The sequence below is a fragment of the Pezoporus wallicus genome, unplaced genomic scaffold, assembly GCF_028554395.1.
Source record: "Pezoporus wallicus isolate ANWC-B61680 ecotype Strahan unplaced genomic scaffold, APGP_CSIRO_Pwel_v1 contig_5261, whole genome shotgun sequence".
Classification (NCBI taxonomy): domain Eukaryota; kingdom Metazoa; phylum Chordata; class Aves; order Psittaciformes; family Psittacidae; genus Pezoporus; species Pezoporus wallicus.
This window is the reverse complement of record NW_026642423.1, coordinates 1,272,515-1,298,027: the sequence shown is the minus strand read 5'-3', so window position 1 is coordinate 1,298,027 and position 25,513 is coordinate 1,272,515. Positions and strand designations below refer to the sequence as shown.

At 59.4% G+C, this 25,513-nt stretch overlaps 3 protein-coding genes across 4 annotated transcripts; 1 reads left to right on the top strand and 2 right to left on the bottom strand.

Moving 5' to 3' along the window:
• Nucleotides 1-4,864: 4,864 nt before the first annotated feature.
• CDK5R2 (cyclin dependent kinase 5 regulatory subunit 2) lies at nt 4,865-6,472 on the top strand. Its single transcript, XM_057430023.1, has one exon. It carries the CDS (start codon nt 5,044-5,046, stop codon nt 6,001-6,003), a length of 960 nt encoding a protein of 319 aa, XP_057286006.1. The 5' UTR covers nt 4,865-5,043; the 3' UTR covers nt 6,004-6,472.
• Nucleotides 6,473-14,462: 7,990 nt separating this feature from the next.
• On the bottom strand, nt 14,463-18,942 carry FEV (FEV transcription factor, ETS family member). Of its 2 annotated transcripts, XM_057430026.1 has the most exons (3): nt 18,722-18,942; nt 17,673-17,747; nt 14,463-15,272 (listed from the first exon to the last, which is right to left on the bottom strand). In XM_057430026.1, the coding sequence occupies exons 1-3, from the start codon at nt 18,771-18,773 to the stop codon at nt 14,761-14,763; spliced, it is 639 nt and encodes a 212-aa protein (XP_057286009.1). In that variant the 5' UTR covers nt 18,774-18,942; the 3' UTR covers nt 14,463-14,760. The 2 variants fall into 2 exon arrangements, with proteins under 2 accessions (XP_057286009.1, XP_057286008.1); XM_057430025.1 differs by lacking the exons at nt 17,673-17,747; nt 18,722-18,942 and adding an exon at nt 16,993-17,243.
• Nucleotides 18,943-22,742: 3,800 nt separating this feature from the next.
• CRYBA2 (crystallin beta A2) lies at nt 22,743-25,134 on the bottom strand. Its single transcript, XM_057430029.1, has 4 exons — nt 24,960-25,134; nt 24,407-24,548; nt 23,201-23,343; nt 22,743-22,956 (listed from the first exon to the last, which is right to left on the bottom strand). Exons 1-4 carry the CDS (start codon nt 25,118-25,120, stop codon nt 22,809-22,811), a joined length of 594 nt encoding a protein of 197 aa, XP_057286012.1. The 5' UTR covers nt 25,121-25,134; the 3' UTR covers nt 22,743-22,808.
• Nucleotides 25,135-25,513: the final 379 nt, after the last annotated feature.

Here is a 25,513-nt window from a genome sequence, read left to right as displayed (position 1 = left end):
ATGGGGAAGGGACCCAGGGCAGCGCAGGGCCCGCCCCGGGGAGCTCCAAGAGCTGCTGCCGCCAGAGGGCAGCACAGGCACCGGCCGGCGGCTCCCCAGGGACCCCCGGCTGTTGCGGGGCGCGCGCGTCCCGGCCTCGCGCCATCAGGGACTCCAGCTCAGCGATCACCCGACACTTGCCGTGCTAATGAAGCCCTAATTGTCTGAGGAGGGGGATAATTAGCGCCTTCATTAACCTCCGTCAGCCTGCAGCTGTGTGGGTTTCCTCCTGCCACCATACGGATGTGCTGGCAGGCATTTAAACAGCTCATGGCTATGCTTGGGACTTCCGTTACACCTTCCTGCCCCACTCAGAGATGAGACCTTCTTCCCTTAAGGATCTTAATAGCAGCAGACCTGGGAGGGATGTGGGCTCTGAGTATAGCTCCTATACCATTCCCCATCCTTGCCCCATACCATAAGGGGTACTTGCCTCCTCACCAGAAGAAGCTGGGGGATGCCTAGTGCCAGGATCCCTCTCTCTGCTCAGGGATGAGGAAGCAGAGATGTGCTTCCATGTAGATTCAACGCCTTCTCTGCCTTGCGGTTTCCACCCAGAGGAGCTGTGTTTCTCCGTCTTTCTGTGCCATTCCCAGCACTGCCGTTCAGCAAATGGCAAGACAAAAATAGCTTCTCTCCAGGGGCTGCAACAGGGCTGCTCGACTTGGCTGTGCAATGCTCCATTCTGACATGTGAACCCAGGGCTGACCACAGTGAAGGGACTGCAAAAGCTCCTCCAGCCATCTTAGGTAGGCACTGCCCCCCACCCCAAGCCACACTAAGGAGGTGTCACAAGTTAAGCCTGGGTCAGCTGCAGTATCTGTGGGAAAAGGGGAAGGATGGAGGAGGACCAGGGCTGGGGAAGGGAGAGCTGCCTGGACTAGGGTACCCAGAAGCACAAGCAGGTTTCTCCTCCCTGGATGCTGCAGACAACCTGCCAGCCAGTTCCTCGGGGGCTTTCCATTGCTCAGGCAGGAGTGCTGGGGAGGTTGTCAGCCTGCAGTGAGGGCTTGGGAGGGGGAGCAGCAGAGCTGTCAGACCTGCTCACTGAAAGATGTACCCAGACTGTGAGCTCTGTCTCCACGGGTAAAGCAGCACAGCACAGGAGCTGGCTGGCCAGTCGCTGCCAGGGAGACAGTCCTGCTCCCTGCCTGCCTTTGCCAATGCAGACAGACCACGCTCAGCAAGTGAGCTATTAAAGGACAGCTCCAGTCAGCCAGCAAACACACACTCATTCATCATCCTGGAGCAGGCAGGAGGAAGTGCCAGCTGCTTTTAGCCAGGACCTCTCACAAAGTCCATGCCCAACAGCTCAGCAGTCTGGAGGGGAACTGGGATAAGACTAGGGGGTCCAGGACCCTCCAAAATGCCTTTTTATGTCTTGGGAGCACTGGGAGAGCTGCCGTACCCCAGGCTGGGAGCTTGTGTGTTTCTGAGCCACAGCCCCAGCATGGCAGCGTCATGCAGAGAGAGCTTGGAGAGGATGTGAGGGTTCGCACAGGCTTCACCATTCTCTATGTTCCCACCTGCACTAGACAGGCAGAGTTGCATGGCTCTGTGCAGTGGGACACTCAGCTCAGGTGGGCCTCCTGCTGCTGACAGGCACCCACAGGGTGGGTTCTGCATGTGGTTCCTGCAGAACAACAGTAGCTCTTTTACAGCCTTCAGACAGTATTGCCTGGCTTTACCCCTGCGTCTCACAGCTGCTGCTGCTGATCTCTCCACCTGTATCCATCCCCAGAGCCCAACCAGCTGTGCTGGGTACCAGAGTGCTCCAACACCCCATCTGGAACAATCCTGATTCAAGACACGGATACCCCTTCACACAGCCCAAATTGAGGGCCTGGACAAGAAACCATCCCTTTGTTGGTGCTAGCATGTAGCTGAGGTATGTGTTATCCTGACTGGAGTAACCCTTAGTAGCAAAGGATCTGTGTATGCTAAGAGTGTCCCAGCAAAGCCTTGCCACCAGCAGCTGAAGATTTGGCCATGGGCAGGAGCCTGAGAGCAGCTTTGAAACTGGCAGTGCCTGGAGCCCTACTCTGTTCTTCCCTCACATCCAAAGACATGTCATTCCAGCTGCCTGGGGTGGGAGGCCCTATTCCCTGGGGAAGGGAAATGCTGCCCTCCCTCCTGCTTTGTGCCTTCCCTTAACAACTATTTGCAACCAAGACCTAAAGGAAGAGCCAAGCAGCGATGGCTCCAGGGACATAGTTTGTGCTACATCATTGCCAGCTTCAGGGCTGAAGCCTTAAGTGCAAAACTCAGGAGCAGGGAAAAGATCCTCCTCTTTCACGTGGAAGAGCAGCTGCCTCCAAAGTAAGCTGCAAAGCTTCTTCTTTACCTGCATAAGAAACATCCTGCTGTTATCACAGGGCTTAGGTAATTCCCTAGTGCTTGCAGGAAGCCCTTGCTGCTGGCTTGGGCAGGGACTATGGGCTCACTGGCCTCCTCTACCCCGGAGCTGCTCCCACAGTGGGGGAACAGGCTGCTGGCAAGAAAGGAAAAACTGGCCCTGGAGCTATTTCTGCTTCCCACAGCCAAGGCCTCAAGCTGCATCACTGAACAGTCCCAAGCAGGATTTTTAAACAGGCTTCAGCCAAATCTGCCTCCTGGGAATGACAGGAGATGTGCACACACAAACACACACACATACTGAGATGCTCGGCGTGGTAACAAGAACCCCAGGTTGGGGGAGGCAGGGGAGCTCTCTGGCTCTGTCCTCTGTGTAGAAAGCTTCAAAGCCCGCTCAGCACTGCTGAATATGAATAGCCCTTAATGTGTTCAGAGAAGCCAATTTGGGAGAGCTCACACAGGCTGGGGGCGGCCTCCTGTGTTTCAGATGAAGCAATTTTACTCCAGCACGAGCGAGCAGTATGCAGGAAGGGCTCTGCTTCCTCACCTGCAAAATTCAGCTGTGGATTTCTGATGAGACCATGTTTGTGTGGGAGAAAATCAGTCAATCCTCAAACACGCGAAGAGAGCAAAGACCACAAGCTCCTTCCCATCCCCTCCCTAGGGTTCCTCCATTTTCTCAGTAGGCTGAAACCAGCTCCGTGTATCTAAAGGCACTGACTTAACCTTCATCAGGGGCCTTGTCCTCATTTTCCTCCTCTGTTTTTTGTACCCCTTTACCAAACCCTCCTGGTTACTTCAGCCCAGCCTAAGCTTGACTTGGTTGGGTGGTGCTGGCCCAGATTTGCTTTGATTCTGGCCACTCCCAAAGCAAACCTGTGTGTCTGGGGGTCTGTGTGCACACATGCATGTTCTCTGCAGATCCAGCTGAGGCCTCCTGCAAGGTAACAGCAGGACAGGGCTGGCCGCAGCACAGGACACGTGGCAATGTGACTGCCCCTCTTCCCTGCCATGGAACAGAGGCCACAGCCTCTGCTCTGCCCCCAGATGTGGCACATCAGCCCTAGGCATCGGGAAGCCCAGCTGGAGGTCTGAAACCCAGCTCTGAGCCTGCACTTTCATTGCGAAACCTCCTGCATCAGCAATGTAGGAGGAAGTGTGTGTGTGTGGGGGGGCTGGCTTAGCTCCTCCTGGTTGATAATTCATTACTGCCTGTTAGCCTGGATCCATCCAGCAGCAGCTACATCCTGGCACTGACATGCTCATCTCACACATAAAATGCTGCATCAAAATGCATCATATGGACATTCTCCATGAAACCCTCCCCAGCTGCTTCTTCCGGTGCTTTACATGCAGGAGCAGTCCTGGGAATTGGAGTGTTTTGTTCTAATGGATGCCTGGCACCTGCTATAGCAATCAGAGCTACAGGATCCATCCTCCAGCTCATGAGAAACACAGTCGGATCTTCCTGCAAGGGGCAGGGCAGCAGCAAGTAGAGGGTGCAGGTTTCATCCATAGCATGTTTGGATCTGGAGAGGAAGAAGCAGGCTGTGTGCCCGTGGGTGGTTTATTGCATACCATTTTGCAACGATGCAGAAGTGCAGCATCTCTTCTCTCCTCTCCTGAGAGCTCTAGGAGCCCTGGGCAGCAGGGCTGGCTGGTCTTGCCTTGGGGACCTGGAGGAGGTTCCTTTCCCTTTCTCCAAAGTCCCTGACTTTGGCCTGATGCTGGTGACCATCAGTGTGGTGGTAAATCTCCTCTCCAGGGCTGAATGAGCAGGGTAGGCTAGGGGACCCAAAGCTTGCACAGTAGGACTGGGTGTGCTCCCCCCAGGTTGGGTGCCTCCTGACTCCCTATAGATCTGTATCCAGGGTTGGGCTTGTTCTCATGAGACCTGGGACTCTGCCACCAAAACTAGGTCCTTCATGGTAGCTGTTGAGTCACAGTCAGCCTTCCCCAGCCCCAAGCCTTCTCCAGCTGGCCCCCAGCATACATTCACAGTCTTCTTCACCCCTCCTCATCCTCCCCTCTAGCATTCTGCAGGGCTCTTCTTCCCCACTGTGTCACCCTAGCACCATTTGGAGGAGGAGATCTGCTGGTGTGGGCAGGTTCATCCCTCACCTCGCAGGTAAGAATACAGAGCAGGACCTGGGTGAGAGAGGCCAATTTCAGAAGACTCTCTTCCTTTCCCCCAGACCCTTCCTGTGCCCTCTGTCCTCTGGGACAACCCCCCCCTCCCCCCCCGCAGGGCCTTGCCCACTCCCCATGTCCTTAACACAGAGGGCTGAAGGAGCTGTGACACCACCGCAGGTACCAGCTACACCATCCCGTTGGGAGCACCAGCCTCCCTCCCACCGGTGAAGGTCACGCCGGGGCTGCGGCCGCCCAGCAGAACCTCGCCGGGCTGCCACCGGCGAAGGGGCGGGTCGCACAGGGAGCTTGTGCGGCTGCGATTGGCTGTCGGCGGGGAGGCGGGGAGCGGCGGGGCCGCGCCTGGCTGCAGAGGCGGGCGCGGAGCCCAGAGCGGGCGCGGCGGAGCATCTTTGGGCACTGCTGCCCCGGTGCGGGCCGCCTTTCCCGCAGCCCCCGGCCTCCTATGGGCGGTGCCGGCGCCCCGGCCCCCGCACGCCCGTCCCGCTCGGCGTTAGCATGGGCACGGTGCTCTCCCTCTCCCCCGCCGCCTCTTCGGGCAAGGGCGGCGGCGGCGGGGGGCTTCTGGCCGACAAGGCACCGGGCAGGGTGCCGGGCAAAGGCGAGAGCCGGCTGAAGAGGCCCAGTGTGCTCATCTCGGCGCTCACCTGGAAGCGGCTGGTGGCTGCCTCGGCCAAGAAGAAGAAGAGCACCAAGAAGGTGACGCCGAAGCCCGGCGGCGGGGCCCCACCAGGGGCCCCGGGCCAGCCCGACCCGCTGGTGGTGCAGCGCAACCGCGAGAACTTGCGCAAGTCGGTGGTGGGGCCGGCGGAAGGCGGCAAGCAAGGCCCCCTGGCCGTGCCGGTGCCCACCGTGCCCTCGGCGCCGCAGGAGCTACACCCGGGCTCCGGCGGGGGGAAGCCGCCGCCGCCGCCACCGGCCGGCAGCCGAGCCCCAGGGTCCCCGCGCCGCGTGGTGGTGCAGGCGTCCACCGGCGAGCTGCTGCGCTGCTTGGGGGACTTCGTGTGCCGCCGCTGCTACCGCCTGAAGGAGCTGAGCCCCGGCGAGCTCATCTCCTGGTTCCGCAGCGTGGACCGCTCGCTGCTGCTGCAGGGCTGGCAGGACCAGGGCTTCATCACCCCAGCCAACCTGGTGTTTGTCTACCTGCTGTGCCGGGAAGCGCTGAGGGGCGAAGACATCGGAACCCAGGCTGAGCTGCAGGCCGCCTTCCTCACCTGCCTCTATCTCGCCTACTCCTACATGGGCAACGAGATCTCCTACCCGCTCAAGCCCTTCCTGGTGGAGGGCGACAAGGGGCGCTTCTGGGAGCGCTGCCTGGGCATCATCCAGCGACTCAGCTCCAAGATGCTGCGAATCAACGCAGACCCGCACTACTTCACGCAACTGTTCCAGGACCTCAAGAGCGAGGGCGAGGGTGGAGACGGGTCCAAGCACTGGACGATCAGCCTGGATCGCTAGGGAGGTACCAGGCCTCCGGCGCCGGGGGAAGGGGCAGCGAACGGAGGGGCAGGGGAGGCGAAAGACTGCCGTATTCCCCCACCCCTTTTCCCCCTCCCCGCATCCTCCTTGCCTTCCCCCCCCTCCCCGGCCTCCAGCTCCATAGAGACGCTGCTTGGACCCTCCCTGCTCCGGATCCGGCCGTGCGCCCCCCTCTTCTCATCCCTTCCGACCCCAGCTGGGGTCAGCGCTCCGGGATTCCGGGACGGCGGAGAAGACCCCGGGGGCGGTGTGGTGGTGGTCATATGGGGGTGTCCGTCCCGCTTGTGCGATGGGGAGGAGGGAGGGAAGCTGCCGAGGAACGGAGGTTCCTGGATGCGTTTTCTCTAGGGGAAAAAAAAAGGGGGGGAAAATGGAGCTGGGGTCGCGGGGCAGGAGGGTTCGGGGGGGTGGGGGGTGTCTCTTGGGTCCTGGGGGGCCCCGGGCAAACCATGCATGTGAACGACGCCCCTCGGCCCGCCGCTGGCAGAGCCGGCCCCGCGGGAGCCGCGGCCCCGGAGCTGTCCGTGGTGCTGGAGCAGCCGTGCCTGAGCAGACAAAGGCGTGGCGGGGGGGCGGGAAAGGCCGGGGGGGCCGCGGGTTTTCGTGTCGTGGGCGCTGCCGCCCCCCACCCCCCACGTAGGGGTTACGGGCCCTCCCCGGGCATGGGTGATGCTGCCCCTCACCCCGCGGAGCCGCCCCCTTGCCCCTTTGTTCGAGCTGCTGTGGGGGGTAATCCCCGCGGCAATCCTCCGCCTTCTGCGGTGCGCCCCACGAAACAGAATCCCGGTGGGGTGATTTCGGCTCCCCCCACCTCCCCCTCCCCCCCTTTGCCTTGCTATGGGGAAAGGGGTCTGTGCCAGAGGAGGCCTAGTGAGCCCAGAGGGAGGGGCCTGCTATGGTGGGGAGGGGGGGTCCCCTCTTCTCTTGCTTTGCTTCACTGAAGAATAAAGAGGTGGTCTGGACGGGCCTGGTGGTGGTTCCCTGGACTTGCTGGGCTGTGGTGTGCAAGGGGAATTGGGGGGGGGGTTATGCCAAGATCCCAGTCAAGCCCCCTCTCCTCCCCAGGAGGAACTGGGGGGGGATGCTGGTTCTCAGAGGGGGCTTTACTCCCTGGTATGAGTTGGAGGTCGGAATTTCATCCTTGTTTGCTGTGCCCAAGGCTAGTCCTGGTCCATCTGAGGGCCTTCTGTCTCCCTGTGAGCTCTCCTGGCCGCCTCCATTCCAAATGGAAATGCCTCATGCCTGTCTGCTGCACTGAATTTAATCAGGATTCCAAATCGCACGTCACCTTCATTTTTATTTCTTTGTTTTTTTCTAAAGCTGCTCCCATCACTTCCTGCCTCCCTGTCTCTGCTCTGCAGTGCTGGGCTCCCTTCCCTGGCAGCAGCAGTCTGTGGGAGCTGTGTTGCTAGCCCAGTTACCAGCCTTGTGCTTCTGAAGACCCCCAGGGAGAGGGGTGGGGAGAGGGAAGGCTTTGCCTTTCTCATAGCTGGTTGCTATGCTTCAAGCTACTGAATTTGCCAGGGCTTCCTTAGCAGGATCCACAGCACATGCTCCCTGGTTGGGGTCTAAATCCAGTGCTTCGCAGCCCCTCTGAGCCAGGCTCTCTGGCTCCCCTCAGTCAGGAAGAGCTGTGCTGGCTCTGCAGGTCATGGAGGGTAAGCTGGATTCTCTCTACCTTTGTGTGCATCAGCAGAGCTGCTAATTAGGCCCAATCTGGCTCATTCAGGCAAAGCTGTGCTGCCAGGAAGATAGCACAGATGTCCCTGTGGCGGGAGCTGACCTGGCAGGGTGCTGTGCAAGGCTTTTCTGTGGCTGGGTAAACCCACCAGGACCTGTGCTGCTCTGCTTTCTCCTGTCCCTAATAGGGACTCTTGCCCCTGCCTTCAGATTGACATTCATGTGACCTTGTGGTGAGCTGCCTGGGCCAAAATATACTCCGACTCACCCCAAATTTGGCCATATCCACATCTTGTGCCAGGGAAGGTTGTTGCTCTTACTCTGTTTAAACAGGGGTGGAATTGGACCCTTAGAGCTGCTATGGGGCTGCTGGGGGAGCCTGACAATCCCCATTGTCGTTTTGCAGAGAGAGAAACTGAGGCACAGTGAGATGAAGCAGCATGCCACAATCCAGCAAGAGGGGTCTGAAGCACTGCAGGGTTAACACCCCAGCCATCCATGCTGGCTCTCTCCACCCTGAGCAGGGGGTGTTTGTCCCGTGGCCCCTGACCCCCAGTCATGGGGCTTTATAGAGTCTCATCTCCCGAGCTAAGCAACCTGTCAGCATTCACTGGTGGAGGTTTCTGACCCTACAGATCCCCTTAAAGACAACCTCAGACCTTCCATCCTCAAGCCACAGCCTTTTAAAATGCTTCCAGCTGCAGCAAGGCCATGTCCTTCCCCTCCTTCCTTGTGTTTCATTGATTAAGAGTGCTAGGCCTCATTGGGGGATTTAGAAAGAGCTAATTGCAGACTGGTAATTGAAGACAGCTTGGAGTCTCTGGAAATGTCAAGGAATGAGAGACAAGCTTAGATGCTCCTGTGCATTTAAATATGCATCGTCGGCTCAGGCAGAGCTTTACTGAGGGGAGAGATGTCTGGTTTTCCCTACCCCAGAGGACCTTATACAGCTGCTGAGAGGAGCAGGGCAAGGGGAGCACCCTTGTCTGGGAGCATTCTACTCACTCCAAGGCAAAGGGAAAGTGGGGGGCAACACACACAAGCTGGGGGGGGGGTACTTAAGGTGAGAATTGTCAAACAGGCTTGGGAGCTTGGCCTTTTCCCCTCTGAGAAGCTGTGTGTTTTAATCTGTCAGACCCCTGCATGATGCCATGGGGGTCTGGGCTCAGGAGCCACCTGGGGGGTAGCAGTGGGGGGCTGAGACCCTTTTAGGACAGGCTGGAAATCCCCCCTTGCTGCCAGCTACAGGGCCCAGCGGTGTCTGGGGTTGCAGGGATGGGGGATTCACATCAGATTTAGGGCTCAGAGGTAGAGAGAGTAGCAGGGGCACGTCAGGGATCTATCACCATAGGGTCTTGGTGAGGAATCCCAGCTCTTTCCTAGTTTGAAATTCCTCCAGCAGCAATACTTCTCCTCCCTATGTCTCACAGTGGATGCCCCAGCTGCTCCAGTCCATGTTGCACCGAGGGAGGTGGGCAAAAGCCACGTGGTGCAGCCTGCAGTGGGCTCAGCCCCTCCCGCTCCACGAGGTCTCTTCTCAAGTTGTTGCATTCTTCTGCTCCCCAAGCCTGTATGGGGCTGCTGGAGACACCCTGGGTGGCAGTGGGTGCCCAGGGTGCATAGTCAGCCATGGAAGTGGGGGTTTCTGCCGGGAATGTGGGACTCCATTGCCCTGCTGCTGTGTCTGCAGAGCAAGCTCCATGCACTGGATGTGCTGGCCATGGCACTGAGGCATGGAGGAGGCATGGGTGGCTGGAGCGACCAGCCTGGCAATCAGTGCCTCCTCCTGCTGGACAAACAACGGTGAGGCTCTGCTCTTGCTATTAAGAGTTGGCAGCATCCCCCAGAGCGACTTGGAGCTGCTCGGTGGGGAGGAAACTGCTCCGGATGATGCAGACCCGGTGCCCACGTGGTTGGTGAAGAACCTGCCTCAGCTCAGCTTTCTGCGTAATCCCTTCCCCTCCGTTTGGCTGTGAGGATGATGGATAACATGTTCCTCGAGGCAGATGGAAGTGGGAGGTCTGTCTTCTGCTTCTGTGGGAGTTACTTGGACACTGGTTCCATTTCAGCTTCAGGATGCTGCTGCTCTGCTAAATTGGGAATGATTTGTGGGTACAGGTTTCTGGTCCCCTCCCTGCTTCACGGCACTTTGGTCACAGCTGCTGATGGGATGTCTAGGGGAGAAGACATGGACAAAATGACCCAGGGAGATGGCAGCAAATGGCAGAGAGAGCATGAGGGGTCACAGGTTAAACCGGTTGATGAGGTATTTGTAGCCAGGCAGGGGCAGGACAGCTACCACAGGGGCTCAGCTGATGAGGAATGCATCCAGGCTGGGGTGGGACCTGCAAGAGGCTTTGAGCTCTGCCTGTGCCCAGGGTTAGCCTAATGGCAGAGACCAAGGGAGGTGAGACAGCAGAGAGTTTGGTCCCTGCTGTAGCCAAAAACATGGGCTGTGGCATTGCCTGGCTGTTGGGTATTTCACTGAGGAACACAGACAGTGGACAGCTCTGCACCGAGAAGCTGGGGCAGGTGGAGAAGCGGAACCCAAGCCCCTGTGATGGTTAATCCATCTGCCACAGAACCCAGCAGAGCGGAGGGCCAGGACTGCCTACGCTATCGTATTACCTCAAGCCCGCTGAGAGCTGAGCATGGTTACCCTGTGCTGTGTCTCCTGCCTGTCTCATGGTCCTGTGCCACCCCTGAGGACCGAGCTCCTTGGGGTCAGCGGGGCAGCACCAAGCTGTGGCCTAGGGCAGTTGTGGGGAGCCTGCCCCAGGGAGTGAGTGCTCCCAGGGCTGGACTGGATGCTGCTACCTCATCAGAAGTCCTGCATTAGAGTGTAATCTGGCATTAGCACATTAATCCAGTCCTCCCCACTGCCCAGCCCTTGCCCTCAGCAGTCCGGCCCAAGGTCTCAGGGTACAGCTGAGCAGGCGCAGAACCAGGACATTGTCTCTGTGGCAGCCTTGCCTGGGCGCCAGGGAGCAGGTGGCAGCAGGGACAAGGTTTAGGGCTCCATCCAGAGCAGCCCTGTGTCTGGGGAGAGCAGCAAAGAGGAAAGAAACCCAACATGGACAAAGTTTCCCCCAGGTAAATCCATGACCTGGGGGGTTGACGGTGACAGTATGGCCCCAACTTCAAGCACCTTGGCAAGGGAGAATGCAGCATCTCTTGGAAGCATCACAGTGGCCCTTTGGAGGGGCTCCACGGGGGGGTTTGGAGCCTGACCGCCAGCACCTGCAGGCTGCAGCTGGGCCACACTGTTACAAGGCGCTTTGCAGGGAGCCAGGCCAAGGGAAGGTGGCGTCTGGAGAGAGGATGTGAGTCAGCAGCTTGGAGGGGGGTGGGGGGTGGGGAGGAGAGTCAAAGAACTAGCGAGGTGGGGATGGGAAGAGGGAAAGAGGTGGGAACTGGGAGAGCTGGGGAGGGAGCAGGAGTGGGCAGGGCGGCAGCCCACATCCTCTGGGCAGACGTGACCCGGCTGTGCTGTGAAGGCTCTTCACAGTGTGAGAAATGAAGCAAGTGGTAACATGGCTCTGCTAAAATAGGAGAGGGGCTATGCCAGCCCCCTCCGATCCCTTACTGTGGGGGTGGGAGGCTTTGGGAGAGTTGGAGGGGTCCCTCCACCATCCTGACAAGAAGCTGGAGCCAGGGCAGGGCTCAGTCCTGCCCTTTTGCTGGCTAAGCAAAGCCAGAAACAAAGATGCATGTTTTGTTTTTAAGCAGGGAAAAAAAAAACTTCTGCCTTTAATCACAAGGCAGCAGAAGGAGCTGCCCGACCAGGTGCTCTGCTCCCTGGCTCTTCCCAGCGCAGGCTGAGGTCCTTTGGGACTGCGTTCACCCATCACACGTCGGGCACCTGAGGACTCCCCGCAGGTAGGTCTGGAGCCAGCCGCCCCAGACATGCTCCTCACCCAGCTGCGCACCCCGCTGCCAGGGGTGGTGCTCCCCCGTCAGCCCCCCGCGCTGCGCACCCCCGGTCAGGGCCGGGCACGCTGCTGCGCCGGGAGCCGCGCCGGGCCCGGCCCTGCTCGCCCATTGGCAGGATTTTGCTGCAGTCTGCTCCGAGCCGGCGGTTTTGGTGACTGAAGCAAGCGGCGCTGCCGGCAGGCTGGGTCAGATGGGGCTCCGGGGAGGGGGGGGGGGGGTGGGGGGGTGTTGCGTTGGGTGGGAGTTGATGCTCTGTCTCCTCCCCTCAGGTAAGCACAACATGGGGGTGAGAGGAGGGGTTTCTGCAAGTGGGATCTAAGGATAGAGCATCCCGGGTTGCCATGGTGACACGGGCTGCATCCTCAGGCGAGCGAGAGCATCGCTGGTGCAATCCTGCGTGAGGGTCCCAACCTTCCCTCCTGGCTGCATCCCTCGGGAGTGCAGGGCTTGGATCCTGGCTTTTGGGGTGGCACTCTGGGGACAGAGCAGGGGGACTGTGCCAGGGGAGCTCAGAGCAGAATGAAGCAAGCCCTCAGCTGCAGCCTGTTGCATTGGAAGTGTGCGGTCGACCTCCCTCTCCCAAAAAGGTAACTCTCCACTTTTCACAGCATGTCCACTCTCTGATCCGGCAGGAACCTGGTTTACAGGGCTAGGAATGAGGAGGGAACTGGGCTCAGCTTTGCTTCCCTGGTGCAGGCACTGGCAGAGGGACAGGACTGGGATGGCAGGAGGGGACCTATCAGTGACCCACATCCTTTAATCCGAGTCCTGCCTTGCGTCATGCAGTTACCTAAGCCCCAAAGCAGGCTCCTCTGACAGAAGCATGGCCCTGAGTCTGCAGGAGCCAGCTGTGGCCAGCTCCCCCATTTTGCCCTTGCAAGGCCGAGCCTGGGGATGTCTTCAGCCTGAGTGCTTGTTGCACGGGGGTAACGACTCCTTTTCCCTGCACTTTACCTTTTGCTGGCCTTGAGGATCAGCCTGTGGAATGCTCAGAGGCCTTGGGGGGAGGGACCCACCCGGAGGGACCCACCCAGCCCCTGCAGCTCCTTTCCCATACACGGACTCCCTGCTGGCAGCATCAGTTCCTCCCCTCCACAGCCTGAGCCCTCTCCAAAGGGGATACTCACATCATATCACCCTCCCTTAAGCTGATTAGGGCAGTGAGGCTGTGTCTGAGCAGATGCCACTAAGGCCGTAAGAGTGGCCAGACCCTGGGGGACACAGAGGGGCCAGCACAGAGGCCACAGATCTGAGGGTTACTCTTACCTCTGTGGTGCAGGGAGAGGGCCTGGGGGGACTGACCACTCTATAGGCTGAATGACACCCCCCTGTAGAGCGATCTGATCCCTGCCATAAGCCTGACTCCCAGCCCTGGCCCCATGGACCTCTGATGGGATATGGGGTGAAGACCACAGTCCCAAGGCAGGGAAAGCAGAGGGCAGCCCCTGAGCCCACACCAGCCACCACCAGTACCAGTGAATCTGTGGGCACGTTCCTGAAGCCGGGCAAGCACTGCTTTCCTGCTCACCCCTGTATCAATGTCACACTTGAGCCTGGCTTCATGGTTTGGGACCTCCCTTCTCCTGGCACAGTGCAGTCCAGCAGGGACATCCTCTGCAGGATCAGGCATCGCTGGACCCATTGCATTGCCCCAGCTGGTTGCGTGGGCTCTGTGGGTCACCAGAGATCTGCCTTCTGGTGTCCTAAATTCCCTCGGATGATGACGGGGTAGCAGACATCCCACCAGGCCAACTGCATCTCTTCCTCCAGCTTCCACATCCACTAGCCAGCCTGAGAACAGGGCTTGTGGCTTCCCTGAAAGGGTGTCTCAAGCAGCCCAGAGGTTTCCAACTCTGCCCTGTTTCTTGGAGGCTGTAAGAGCCAGAGGTAATGCCTGGAGAAAAGGTGATGCAGCAGGGTGGGCACATCCTCCCTACCCCAGCCCTGAAGGTGCTCTGGCTTGGATGAGAGGGGATTTACTGGGTGGTTTTCCCTCTCGCCATCCCTAAAGACACAAGAGGGCACAGGTCACAGCACCTTTCTATTTATTGAAGACCAATCCCTCCCCCCAGCCAGCGCAGAGCCCTGCATACCCAGCTCTTCTGCACCCAGTGGGCTAAAGTCCTGCTCTGGAGAATGGGGGCACCTCCTCAGACCCCAGGGAAGAGGTGCAGGGCTGCTCCTCAGTGCCCAGGGCTCCAAGCCTTGTTGTCCCTTCTCCTGCTCCACCTGCCACCCAGCTTTGTCCCTGGAGATGTCCCCACCTTGAAAGTGTCCAACTAAGCCCTGCATATGAGGTCTGAAGACACAAACTGGATCATTAAACTTGGAAGTGACCAGCAGGACATAGGCTTCTGTGCAGGGTGTTGGAGACTGTCCTGCTCTGTGACATAGTCCTCAGGCACTGGGGAGAAGGGAGGGCTGCAGGGGTGCTGCCTCTGGGCTCTTGCCTTGCCCTGAGGGGCTAGCTGTGCCCCCCACACCTGCCCCTGAATCCTCCAACCCCTGGGCAGGAGTTAAACCCATGAAGGACATCTGCTCTCCAGACCAAGGCTTCTCCTGAGGTCTGGAGGAAGCCACCACACTGGCCGGAGGTGTAGTAGAGATGGAAGAAAGGAAAGCTTTGGAGGCAAAGGTGGGGGACCAAGGAGCAGCAAGGGGGGGTCCCCTTTCCCTACCCCTGCCCCAGTGGAACATGCACCCATAGATGCTGCTGCCCTCGGGACTCAGCTCCTCTCTGCAAGGAGAGGGGAGGGCGGGAACAGGCTGGGGGAAGAGCATGGGGTGGGCAGCATGTTGCAAAGAAAAGGTGGGGGGAGCATGATCCCCGCCAGGAGGTGAGCCCTTGGTTTTTCCTTCCATTCGCACCCTGCTTTAGGTATCCATGTGCATTCCCAGGGTGATGGATCCCTCCTCATCCTAAATTGAGATGACTTTTCTTCTCCAGCTACCCACCTCAGGGAACCAACCCACCTACCCTGCAAGCACCCCTCACACATCACACCACCCTCCAAATCTAAAAAGGGGCAACTGAGAGCAGGCCATGATCCCACCCCCCATTCCTCCCTGCAGAGCTCCACAGCCCCACACTGCCAGGGTCATGCGCCTGGCACAGCTGAGCCTCTAATGGTAGTGGTTGTTCATGTTGTTGAGGTGGGAGGCTGCCATGGCACTGAATGGGGCAGAGGGCTGCAGCCCATGCCCAGGGTAGAGGGATGGGCTGGAGCCAGGCCAATAGGAGAAGCCAGCTGGTGTCACCCCCGAGGTCATGAGATTGAGTTTGGAGATGCCTGAGAAGGGCAGTGGGGCCAGGTTTCCCTGGAATTTGTAGAGAGTGTGATCGGGAGCAGCTGGCTGGCACACCTGAGCCAGCCCATGGAAGTCGAACTTGTAGGCGTAGCGCTTGCCATGGACCTTGGTCATGATGTTCTTGTCGTAGTAGTAGCGCAGTGCCCGGCTCAGCTTGTCGTAATTCATGTTGGGTTTGCTCTTCCGCTCGCCCCAGCGCCGCGCCACCTCGTCGGGGTCGATCAGCTTGAACTCCCCGTTCGTGCCTTCCCACGCGATGCAGTTCAGGTTGGCCCGGTCCGAGAGCAGCTCCAGCAGGAACTGCCACAGTTGGATCTGCCCGCTGCCTGCAAGGCCAGGCCCCAGAGAGGTTAAAGCTCCCTCTCAGGACACAAAGAACGGGGTGAGATATGCCCCAGTCTCCTTGACCCTCTGATATGTTGCCACCTCCCAGACCCAGGTTTCAGACATCCCTCATTACATTTTCCCTCCTCTAGAGACACAGAAGATGGTAGCGAGGTTGTGTCTCCCTTTTAGTATCCCTTCCTGTGCCCCAAGCAAAAGGAGGAGAAGATGCTCGTGCACCTCAGGACAGGGGTAGGATGCTCAGAGGTCAATGCAGGCTGCAGTGGGTCTGGATCCAGGGTCCCCACATCCCTCCCACCCTGATTCACACCCTGCTGAAGATGAATACCTGCTCATTTGCTTCGGTGTGAGGATCTGGCTTGGTTCTTTCATCTGCAGCCCCAGGAAGGACGTATCTTGGCAGTGCCCTGGTCTATCCCAGAACAAATGTTTCCCACTGCCACCTCTGCTTGAAATTGAGCTGGTATCACAGCACAGCCCCTTCCCATTTCTAAGGTGTACAGTGTCCTACAGGGATGTCCCCACAGTAAGCTGAAGTCAGAGTACAACACTGCTCTGACCTGCACCCTTGACAGGCATAGGCAGGTACACGGGAAGGAGAGACCAGAATAGGACAGGACCTGCTGCAGCTTTGAATCAGGCACCACTGCTCATTTCCGGAGGAAAACTGCCCTTTCTGAGCCATGGCCATTGCACCCACAGCTTACACTGAGGAGCACCCTTTCTGGATGCCTGAGATGCTCCTGTACCAGCCTGTGCATACACAAAGCTTGGCACGCCTGGACATGCCCATGGTGAGGCACAACGACAGGATCCAGTGGGTCTGGCCAGAGAACCTGAGAGGAGAGGGTCCCTGGAGCTTAGGGTGATGAGCAGTCCCACCTCTGGGACCCAGCCACCCTGCAGAGCAGCTCTGCAGTTACCTAGACCCCCTTCTATCCTCCCCTCAAACAGCACCCCCTGTATATCCCTGCCTCCGCCTCTGGCCCTTGTAGCACAGTGATACCGTGCCCCTATTTTGTCTAAAGGTGCTTGGATCCCATATAGAATTTTAGCACTCACAACTGCTGCAGCAGGCAGTTGCACAGCTCAGCTACATTTCCCACTAAGAACCACCTTGTCCTGCTTGTTCCACACCCACCTATTTTATCTGATACCCCCACAGTTCTTGTTCCAGAAGAAGAAGGGAACAGCCATTCCTCATCCATCCCCATTCCACCAAACCCCACTTGGACACCCTGATCCAAGCAGGTGAGTCCAGGTCTTTCCAAAGTATTGTACTTCCAAATTCACTAACCTGAGACCAAGGTAGGAACCTCTCCTCCCTAGGGTACATCCTCAGTCCTCACCCTAGGCTTTTGCTCTCCCCTGCCCATGCAAGGAGGGCAGGAGGGTGTTGGGATGCAGCTGGATGAGGTAGCAAGGCTCAGTCCTGAGTGCCGCAGGGTGCTATGCTGCAGCACCCAGCAGTTCCCCAAAGAAACCTCCAGGGATCCAGAAAGGTCCTTCTTGCTGCAGTGCACAGAGTATGGCTGGGGCAGATTCCGCAGTGCAGATGCAAAAGGGTCCCCCCTCCCACCCCAAAACCAGGGCTCCCCTTTTCCTGCTCCGAGCACCCTCTGGCCCCTGTCTCCTTGCCAGACAGGCAAGCTACACGTCCCAAATACCACAGTGGCCGATGGCCAGTGCTGCTGCACTCACAGCTGGCTCCGGGCTGCATCCCGGCTAGCCCTCGGCCAGTCTCCGGGGCCCCTGCATGGTTTTCCCTGGACGGATGGCTCCGACTCCTGAGGATCCATCCTCTCCCAGCCGAGACAAGCTGTGCCCTGCCTGAGCCCCAGCCCCTTACCGGCAGCTCCTTCCCCGGTAGTATCTCACCTATCATAGAATCAACTAGGCTGGAAAAGACCTTTAAGATCATCAAGTCCAACCTTTTCCCCAGGACTGCCAAATCCACCACCAAACCATGTCACTAAATCCCCCCTCATGTCACCTCATTCCCCCTCTCCCAGGATCGTGTCACCCGAGCCCGGATTAACCCGCCCAGCTCCCGGGCTGGTTGGCAGCTCCCTCCCCATCTGATATCCCTGGAGCACCTGGGGGACTCTGTCTGGGACCCCGCACCTGCCCTGCTGCGGGGCTCCGCCGGCGCTGGGCACCTTGCTCCGCTCTGCTGCGAAGGGACGGCTGGTCCTGCCCGTCGGGGCTCTCCCCGGTGGTTTAAGCGGCGGGGTGAGCCTGGCCCGAGCCTCCCGCAGCAGCTGGGAGCTGGACACAAGGGCGGGAAGGGGGCCCCGATGGCTGCGGTGCGGGATGGATGCTTGTGCTCCGGGGAGTGCCCGCTCCGGGCGGGCCGGCAGAAGAGGCAGCGGGGCTCTTACCTTTCTGCACGCCGGGACTGAGAGACCCCCACGCCTGGCTCTTCCCGTCTTTGAACAAAGTTTCCCCGACTGGATCTGGGGGGGAAAAAGGGGCGCGGGTGGGGGTGGAGGGGGGGCTGGAGCCAGGCGGGACCGCGAACCCCGGCGCCCACCCGCGGGCAGCCTCCCCGCAGCCCCCGGCCTCTCCCCCTCTCCTGCACCGCCGCCGCAGCGAAGCCAGGAAACGCGTCCAGGAAAAAGGAAATCCGATTTCCGACCGAGCCGGGGAAGCTTTTAAATAGGAATAGAAAATCCCGCGGACTGGGGCAGGGAGAAGAAAAGGAGAAGTGGGAGAGAGCTATGGGGCACAGGGAGAGGAGGCGGGTGGGGTGGAAGGATGGGTGGCAATAGCAGCGGATGGAAGGAAGGACCAGTGTTGGTGTTTGGAGAGTGGACGGCTTGCAAAAGGAGAGATAGATAGGTGGATGAAAGGAAGGAGAGATGGGTGGATGGAAGGGTGGAAGGACAGAAGGGAGGTGGGTAGATGGAGGGAAGGACTAGAAGGAGGGGAGGAAGGATGAGAGGTAGACGGATTGAAGGAAGGGCAGGTAATGGGCAAGACCGTGGATGAATGGGCTGGTGGAAGGGACAGAGGGTAGATGGAGGGAATGGCAGGTAGTGGAGGCAGAGAGACAGAGGGACAGGTGGGGGGGGGGGGGAGGGAGAAGGGTGGATGGAAGCACAGGGAAAGGGTGGGTATGTGGAAAGATGGGTTGGAAAGACAGAAGGGTGAATGGAGGGATGGAAGGACAGGGAGACGTTGAGTGGGTGAAGGATGGAAAGGAAGATAGGTGTGCGGGCATGGAAGGCTGTGAGGGCAGCTAGAAGGAAGGAAGGAAGAAGGGATGGTTGTGGGTCTGGAAGCCAGGAAAGGAGGACGGAGAGAGAGAGAGAGGAAAAGGCAGGGTGGGCGCTGAGGGAAACGGGCAGAGAAGAGCCCCGGGGCAGCGGCGGGGGCGGATGCTGTGCGGTGCACGGCGCTGCAGCGGGGCCGGGAGTTCCGCCCGTACCTGGCAGGTACATGTTGAGCAGCAGTGGCACCGCTCCGGCGCCGTGTCTCATGGCAGCTGTGGGGGCGGCCTGCGGGCTGCATGTTTTAATATTCCTGCCCCTATTATTATTATTATTATTCCACTTTATCAGGGAGCAGCTGATGGCGAATAAATGGCAGCGGGACGGGCAGGGGACGGGCAGGGGCCGGGGGAGGCGGGGGGGGGGGGGGGGGGGTTTCCAGGCAACTCGCAGGGGCTCGGGGCCCCGGCTCCAGCAATTTCCTCCTCTGTAATTAAAGCGGGCGCTGCCCCCCCCTCTCCCCCCTCCCCCCCCCCGCTATCGGGCCCGCATCAGACTTTAATCACGGCCGCGGGTTTCTATGGAGAGCGGCTCGGGCCGCTTCCTGCATCTTCCGCCTCCTTAACTCTTCGCAAACACGGCTCTGCTATCCCAGCTGGGAGCGGGGCTCGGACACTGCCTGGAGACAGTCCAGGCCTGGACTCCCACCAGCATCCTGTCCCCCAGTCCACAAGGCCGGCCGGTGGGCACGGTGGTCCCCACGCTGCCCTCCACATCTCACTGTTCAGTACTGGCATCGTCCCACTTGCCTCCATCCCTCCAAGCCACCCATGTTGCCTGCCACAGGCCTCTGTGCCTGCTCCTTCTCCAGCTCTGGGGTCCTCAGTGCAGTCCTGGGGTCCCCTTGCAGGTCGCAGAGCCCTGGGGTGGGTCAGTTGGGTCCCCACCACGTCCCTCCATCTCCGAGACACTGCGAATGGGATTCTTTTGCAGTGCCCAGAGCTCCAGTGTAGGTTAAGTGCATCTCCAGCAGTTGGTGGCACCAGCTTTACCACTTCCTTGGTTTCTCCATGCTCTTCTGGACAGCCTCTGCCATTCTGGGGTCCACAGCCCTGTCCTGATCTCTTGCCCATCTTTATTAGGACTTGTAGAAACCGGGTGACTCTCCACACTCACCCAAACCTTCATGCTCCATCTCCACCACCTTGTCCCGGGCAGCCCTGGGTGTTGTACAGATGGGAGGACAATTCGGGGAGAAACTTGTAACAGGGAAAGGGTCTGGGGTGATCTTGGCTCCCAAAAGACGCATCTGACCAGGTTTTGCCCCACCATATATGGCTCCAGCTGCAACATCAGCTGCAAGGTCCCAGTGGAGCTTCTGCACCCCCAGCCAGGACCCTCTGCCAGCACCTCACAACTTGAGGCAGCCAGGCAGCATGCCAGCAGTGGGCACCAGCTTTGCGCCATGAGTCCAATGTTGTACAGCCAAGCCACCCATCAGCCCATGACCTCTCCTGCAGTGTTTCATAGATGTCTAGTAAAAGGATGAGCACTCATGATGTACTTAGATGTATTTCTTGAAAGTGGTCATCATGAGATATGAATCCAATGGAAATCAGGATATGGCCACATGTCAGACCCACAGTGATCATTTATACTGCAGCCAAAATGTGCCTTGCATATGAAGAAGCTGCATCCCATGGGGAGCAATATCAGACAGGGGGCCACAGTCCAAAAAAGCTGGTGGCTCCTCCTTGGTGGGGGTGAGGTCGGCTCCTGGTGCTCCACCCCCGCTGCTCATCCTCATGGGGAGCAGGGAGCAGATGCTGGTGAGGGGATGCATCAGCAGAGCCCGTGGTAATCCCCCACCAATCCCGTTTGTGTGTAATAGCCCTTAAAAAGTTTTTCTTCCCCCAGCTTGTGCCCTGAGCTCCCCTGACCCCTGCAGAGGGTGTTCCAGCTCTGCACAGCCCAGCAGCCCTGGCTGCTCCCCCCATACCTCTCCTCCCCAGCCCCCTAAGTGCAGATCTCCCCCCAGCAGTGGTTCCGCAGCCTCCCAGACTTGCTTTCGCTGCCTGAGTCACTGCAACAAAACGCAGGCAACGGAAAACAAGCCCCAGAGACAGCGGCGGGAGGTGGGGAGGGGGCCAGACCCACCGAGCCCCTCTCTCCTGGCAGCCCCAGTGACCAGGATCTTCCTCCAGGAAACCTTGCATGGCAGAGGGCACGGAAAGGGGAGCCTGGGCTGTGGGACACCACATCATCCCAGAGCTGGGGAAGCAGTTTGGGATCAGCTTGAGAAGCAGGAGCTGGAGATGGGGAGGCTGTGGGGAGCACTGGGGATGGGGACTCCTGGTTCCCTGGGAGAGCCAGAGGAGAGGGGTTACAGTGTGGTGTGAGAGGACTGGGGGCTTTGGGTGATCTGAGGGGTGTAGAGGAGCAAGGAGTGTGGGGTCCCAGGGGCTGGGGAGCCCTGAGCAATATGACACCAGGTTAATGAGGGAGCTGGGACATGGGGCAGCTGGAGAAGACCCATGGGTGGGAAATGGGGGGTTGGGGGGGCAGTACAGAGTACACGAGGAATCCAAGGACCCAGGCCACCATGGGGAACCCAGGAGACAGAGCTTTGGGTTCATGGGAGATCTGGGAGATGTGGGTTCAGGTCTGTGGGGCTTCAGCGGACAGAGCCCAGACACGTGGAGCACCCAGCTGGCAGCAGCAGCAGGTCCCTCTGGCTGCAAGCAGGCAGTTTGCCCTCCCCCCCAAACCCAGCACTCTCCCCTACCCCGAGATGGAGCACTAAGGACCCCACATTTTGCTGTGACCCCCGCAGATCCCCCCCTTCCCTGCCCTATGCTCAGGTGCCCAGAAGACTTCACCTGTCTGCGGGTGTCGTGGAGCAGAGTAGAGCTGACGTGGCCTTGTGCGGGCTGCAGCCCGGCTGGGTGTGCAGGAATGTGTTTGTGCAGGGGGAGAGGCTGCTACCGTGGGGCCTGGCGGGGTGGGGCCAGCAGGGACACGGGGGGGGGGGACAGGGGAGGGATGGGGGGCACCCTGCAGTGGGGGCACACAGAGTGCTGTGGGCTTTGTATGGTGCACATTGGGGGGCCAGGTTAGAGAGAGCAGGGACGTGCGTGGGCACACTTGTGGGCAAACTCGTGTGCAGTGCACACGCTTACACACGCATGCACACAAACACAGGCCAGAGCTGGTGTCTCTGTGCTGTCCTGGGTGCAGGCTGTGCACACACTGACCCCAGCCCTGTCCTTCCCAGTCTCCAGCACCCTTCTAGAGCCTCCACAGCTCCAAAGCCAAGTGTGCTTGCAGCAAGGTGGGCATCAGGGGACCCAGGTGTCCAAGCCACCCGCCACTGTTCCACCGTCCTGAGGCTTTAAGAGAGGATGTCCTGGGTGGTGGGAGCACCTTGGGAGCAGAGGCCTGTGCCCCAGGAGGGCTCTGGCGTGGAAGAAGAAGAGGAGGCAGGGAAAGGGTGCTGGAGGAGGAGAAGGAGGCTGGGTGGGACTCCCGGTGTGCCCGGGCGGAGCTGGAGCCGGATGCTGGCACGGATGTGCTGGCATGGCCAGGCTGGGCGGGAGGGTCCCTGACCATAAGGGTGCTGGGAGCCCCCTGCCTGCTGCTGGACACTGCCCCTGTTCCCTGCACCTGCACACAACCCCTGTACGTCCCTCCAACCCTGACCCAACTGTGGCCATCCCATTTGTGGCAGCTGCCCCCCCAGGTGACCCCAATGCTCCTCCTCCCCTCCCAGGCCCACAGCAGGTAGAGACCCCCCACTCTTCCAAACCGGGGTGCAGAGAGAGGGAACCTCGTGTTCACAGTCTTTGTAGCAATCACCTTCCCTGGCACTGAGCCTGGGGGGAGGATCCAGGGCACAACCCCCCAGGATGCCCCAGATCCAGCTGCTCCTTTGCCCAGTCAGGCCAGGAAGTTCTCATTTTGCCATGGAGCATCATGAAGGTGGGAAATTCTGCATCCCCTCCACTGGCTGTGCATGGACCAGAGATGGAGTGCAGAGAGCTCAGCCCAGGGTGGAAGTGTCCAAGTGTCCGTAAACAGCTGGGGAAGGAGAAACTCCTTCCATCTGCTGAGATCTGGGGGGCAGCAGAGGTGGGCAGGTTCCCTGCCTCCCACTGCCCAGGGGGTCCCCTGGGTCCAGCAGCCCCCCAAGGAGCAAAGCAGAGGCAGAAACAGCCTTTTTTTTTGACAAATGCCTTTATTTGCTACTGGATAGAGGTCTATTGCACAGCAGCCTGGAGGCTGTGGGGCGCACGACCCTGCCCCTGCTCAGTGCTGGACACGGCGGATGGATTGGATCTGGTTGGTGTGGGCCTGGCTGCTGTATTCGTTGTACTTCTTGAACTCGCCGTTCTGTCTGTCCCGCTCCAGCACGTACTGGTAGCCCCTGTATCCTGGGTACTGGTATGCCACCCACCTGTGGGCAGACCCCTGCCTCAGAGCCCTGGGCCAAATCCTCCCATCCCAACCCATCCCATCCCACCGCTATCCTTGCTCTGGGAGTGGAGGGACAGAAAACATTGAATGGCTAGGATTTCCAAGGGAAGAGGAGCAGGCAGGCACCCCTCCTTTTTGGGGTCCCCCTTCTCCATCCCTGGGACTATGCAGGAGGGAGGTGCTTGCTTAACCTCTGCTCTTGCCCTTCCACCAGTGAGACTCACGCTCCAGCATTCACTTTGATGGATGCCACCTCCTTGTTGCCCCAGCCCATGGCCTGCAGCGAGGGGTAATCATCGTTCAGCTCAAACTTGTGCCCCTGGAAGTTCTCAGCCTCGTAGAGGATGACTTTGCTGTCATTGTGGTTCTGCAGAGGGAGAGAGCTGGGGGTCAGCAGAGATGGGGTGGCTCGTGCAGGGACAGAGGATGTGGCATCATGTGAGTATACACCAAGGCACCTTGGGAAGCCTGGTGCCATGACCAGCTTTGGTGCAAACCATGGGGATGTCCTTCAGCTTGGCACCCCCTCACCAGGACACACTAGGGCTGCCCCGAAGATGCTGCTCTCATGTCCCTGTGGTCCCAAAGCACAACTGACAGTGAGGGTGACAGTGGCCACATCCTCTGCACCCACCTGGGCTCCTGCCCTCAGCATCCTCATTCTCTCCAAGGCTACAGGAGGATTGCAGGGCAAGACAGGCTGCTGAAAGCAATCCCCCAGCTCTGTGGGGCTATGCTGGGTGCTGGGCATCAAGGGGTTAATTTCTGGGACACTGAGATGCGGCACTGTCCCCCGTGCCCAGCCCCCTCACACATCTATCTGCACCGAGGAGCAGTCCTGCCAGTAAGGAGTGATCTTATCGCATCCCCTTTATTAAAGCCCAAGCATATCTGCCTGGTGATTATTAAAAGTTGGGGGGGGACCCCCCTCTCAGAGGCACAGACGTGCCGCTATTGCAAGCACCAGCGTCTCTGCAGATGGTGCGATAGAGGCTGCAGCTGCCTGGGCACAGCTCGGCTCAGCTTGGCTTGGGTACCCCAGTGGGAAGGGGGACAGAACCCGCACCCCAAAGCAGCAGCAACCCTGTGGTCCTGCCAGATTCTCTCTGCTTACCCCATCCCTGGGTATCTGAGTAGCGGGACAAGACCTGGGGACTCCAGCCTGGGAGGGGGCTCCTCACTGCACGAAGAAGATGGGGGTGTTTCAGGCTAAATTTTAGCCCTAAAGAGAATCCCAGGATCCTTGCAGGGAGGTGGGAGCCAGTGGGTGCAGCCACCCCTTCACCCCATGGCACCTCTGTGTACGCCTCACCCCTCCATCCTGTATTCCACCTAAGCCATCCTCCTGTCTGTCCTTCATCTCCCTGCTGGGCTGCCGGGGGGAAGCTCTGTCTGCCCCAGCACACTGCGGTGATGTCCCCACAACTCACTGCGCACTTGACAGGCCGGAAGGAGAGGAGGTGCTCGGTCCGGTAGCCGCTGTTCCCGCTCCAGGCCTCCCACCGGGGATAGTCACCCTTCTCCAGGATAAACTGCTGCCCCTGGTACTCAGGGTACTCGAAACCCACCCAGCTGGAGGGGAGAGGAGGAAATCCCTCAGAGATGTGCGTCACAACGCCTGGGTTCAGCCCAGGGTTAGCTTCTCCCTCCCGTGCAGGGGATGGGGATGTCCTGGCAGGGTGTGATTCGGGGTCCTTGCTAGCAGAAAACGTTCCAGACTTTTGAGAGTGGCACCCATGTAACCAGGGCCACACCATTGCCTCTGACCTGTGCCTCAGCTCGGCAGGGTCTCCCTGCCTTGCAGATGGGGAAACTGAGGCACCATGCAGGGAGCATAAGGAAGGAGGTTGCAGGATGAGGCTGTGTCAGAGATGAGGAAGCCGGGTGTCTTGGCTCCCTGGTAGCTCCTGACAATCCACTGGGAGCAGGGGTTTTGCTGAAGCAGGGTGCACCAAGGGGATACAGGGCTGGAGGGGCACTTACGGGCCAGACTCCACCTTGATGGAGCGGATCTTGCGGAAGCCGCGCTCCATGATGCTGGGGCACTCCATGAGGAACTCACAGCGCTTGCCCTGGAAGCTCTCCTCCTCCCACACCGTGATCTTGTACTGCCCCAAGGTGTCCATGGCTTCACTGCTGGTCATGCGGGTCGCTCAGCTGCTGGCAAAGCCCCTCACATCACTCCAGGCAGGTGCCCCCATCAGCCACCCTTCTGCCTACCACCGAGCTTGGGGTGCTGGCAGTGCTGCCCACACATGCTCTGTGCCACCGGCCCCTCACCCCCCCAGGCTGGCACAGGAGATGCTTCCCATTCCCCGTCCCTTGGTGCTGTCCAGTGAAGTGATCCCCAAGATGCAGGGTGCACTTGCAATGCCCCATATCTCCGTGTGATGAACCTAGAGCTGCCTCAGTTTCTCCACTCCCAAGCTCCCTGTGATGACTCCTGGGGGTGATCCGGGTGCGGTGGCACTGTACCCAGTGCAGGGGGTGGCATGAACCCAGCTCAGACGTGGGTGTGGGTTGCAGCCCTGGGGTGG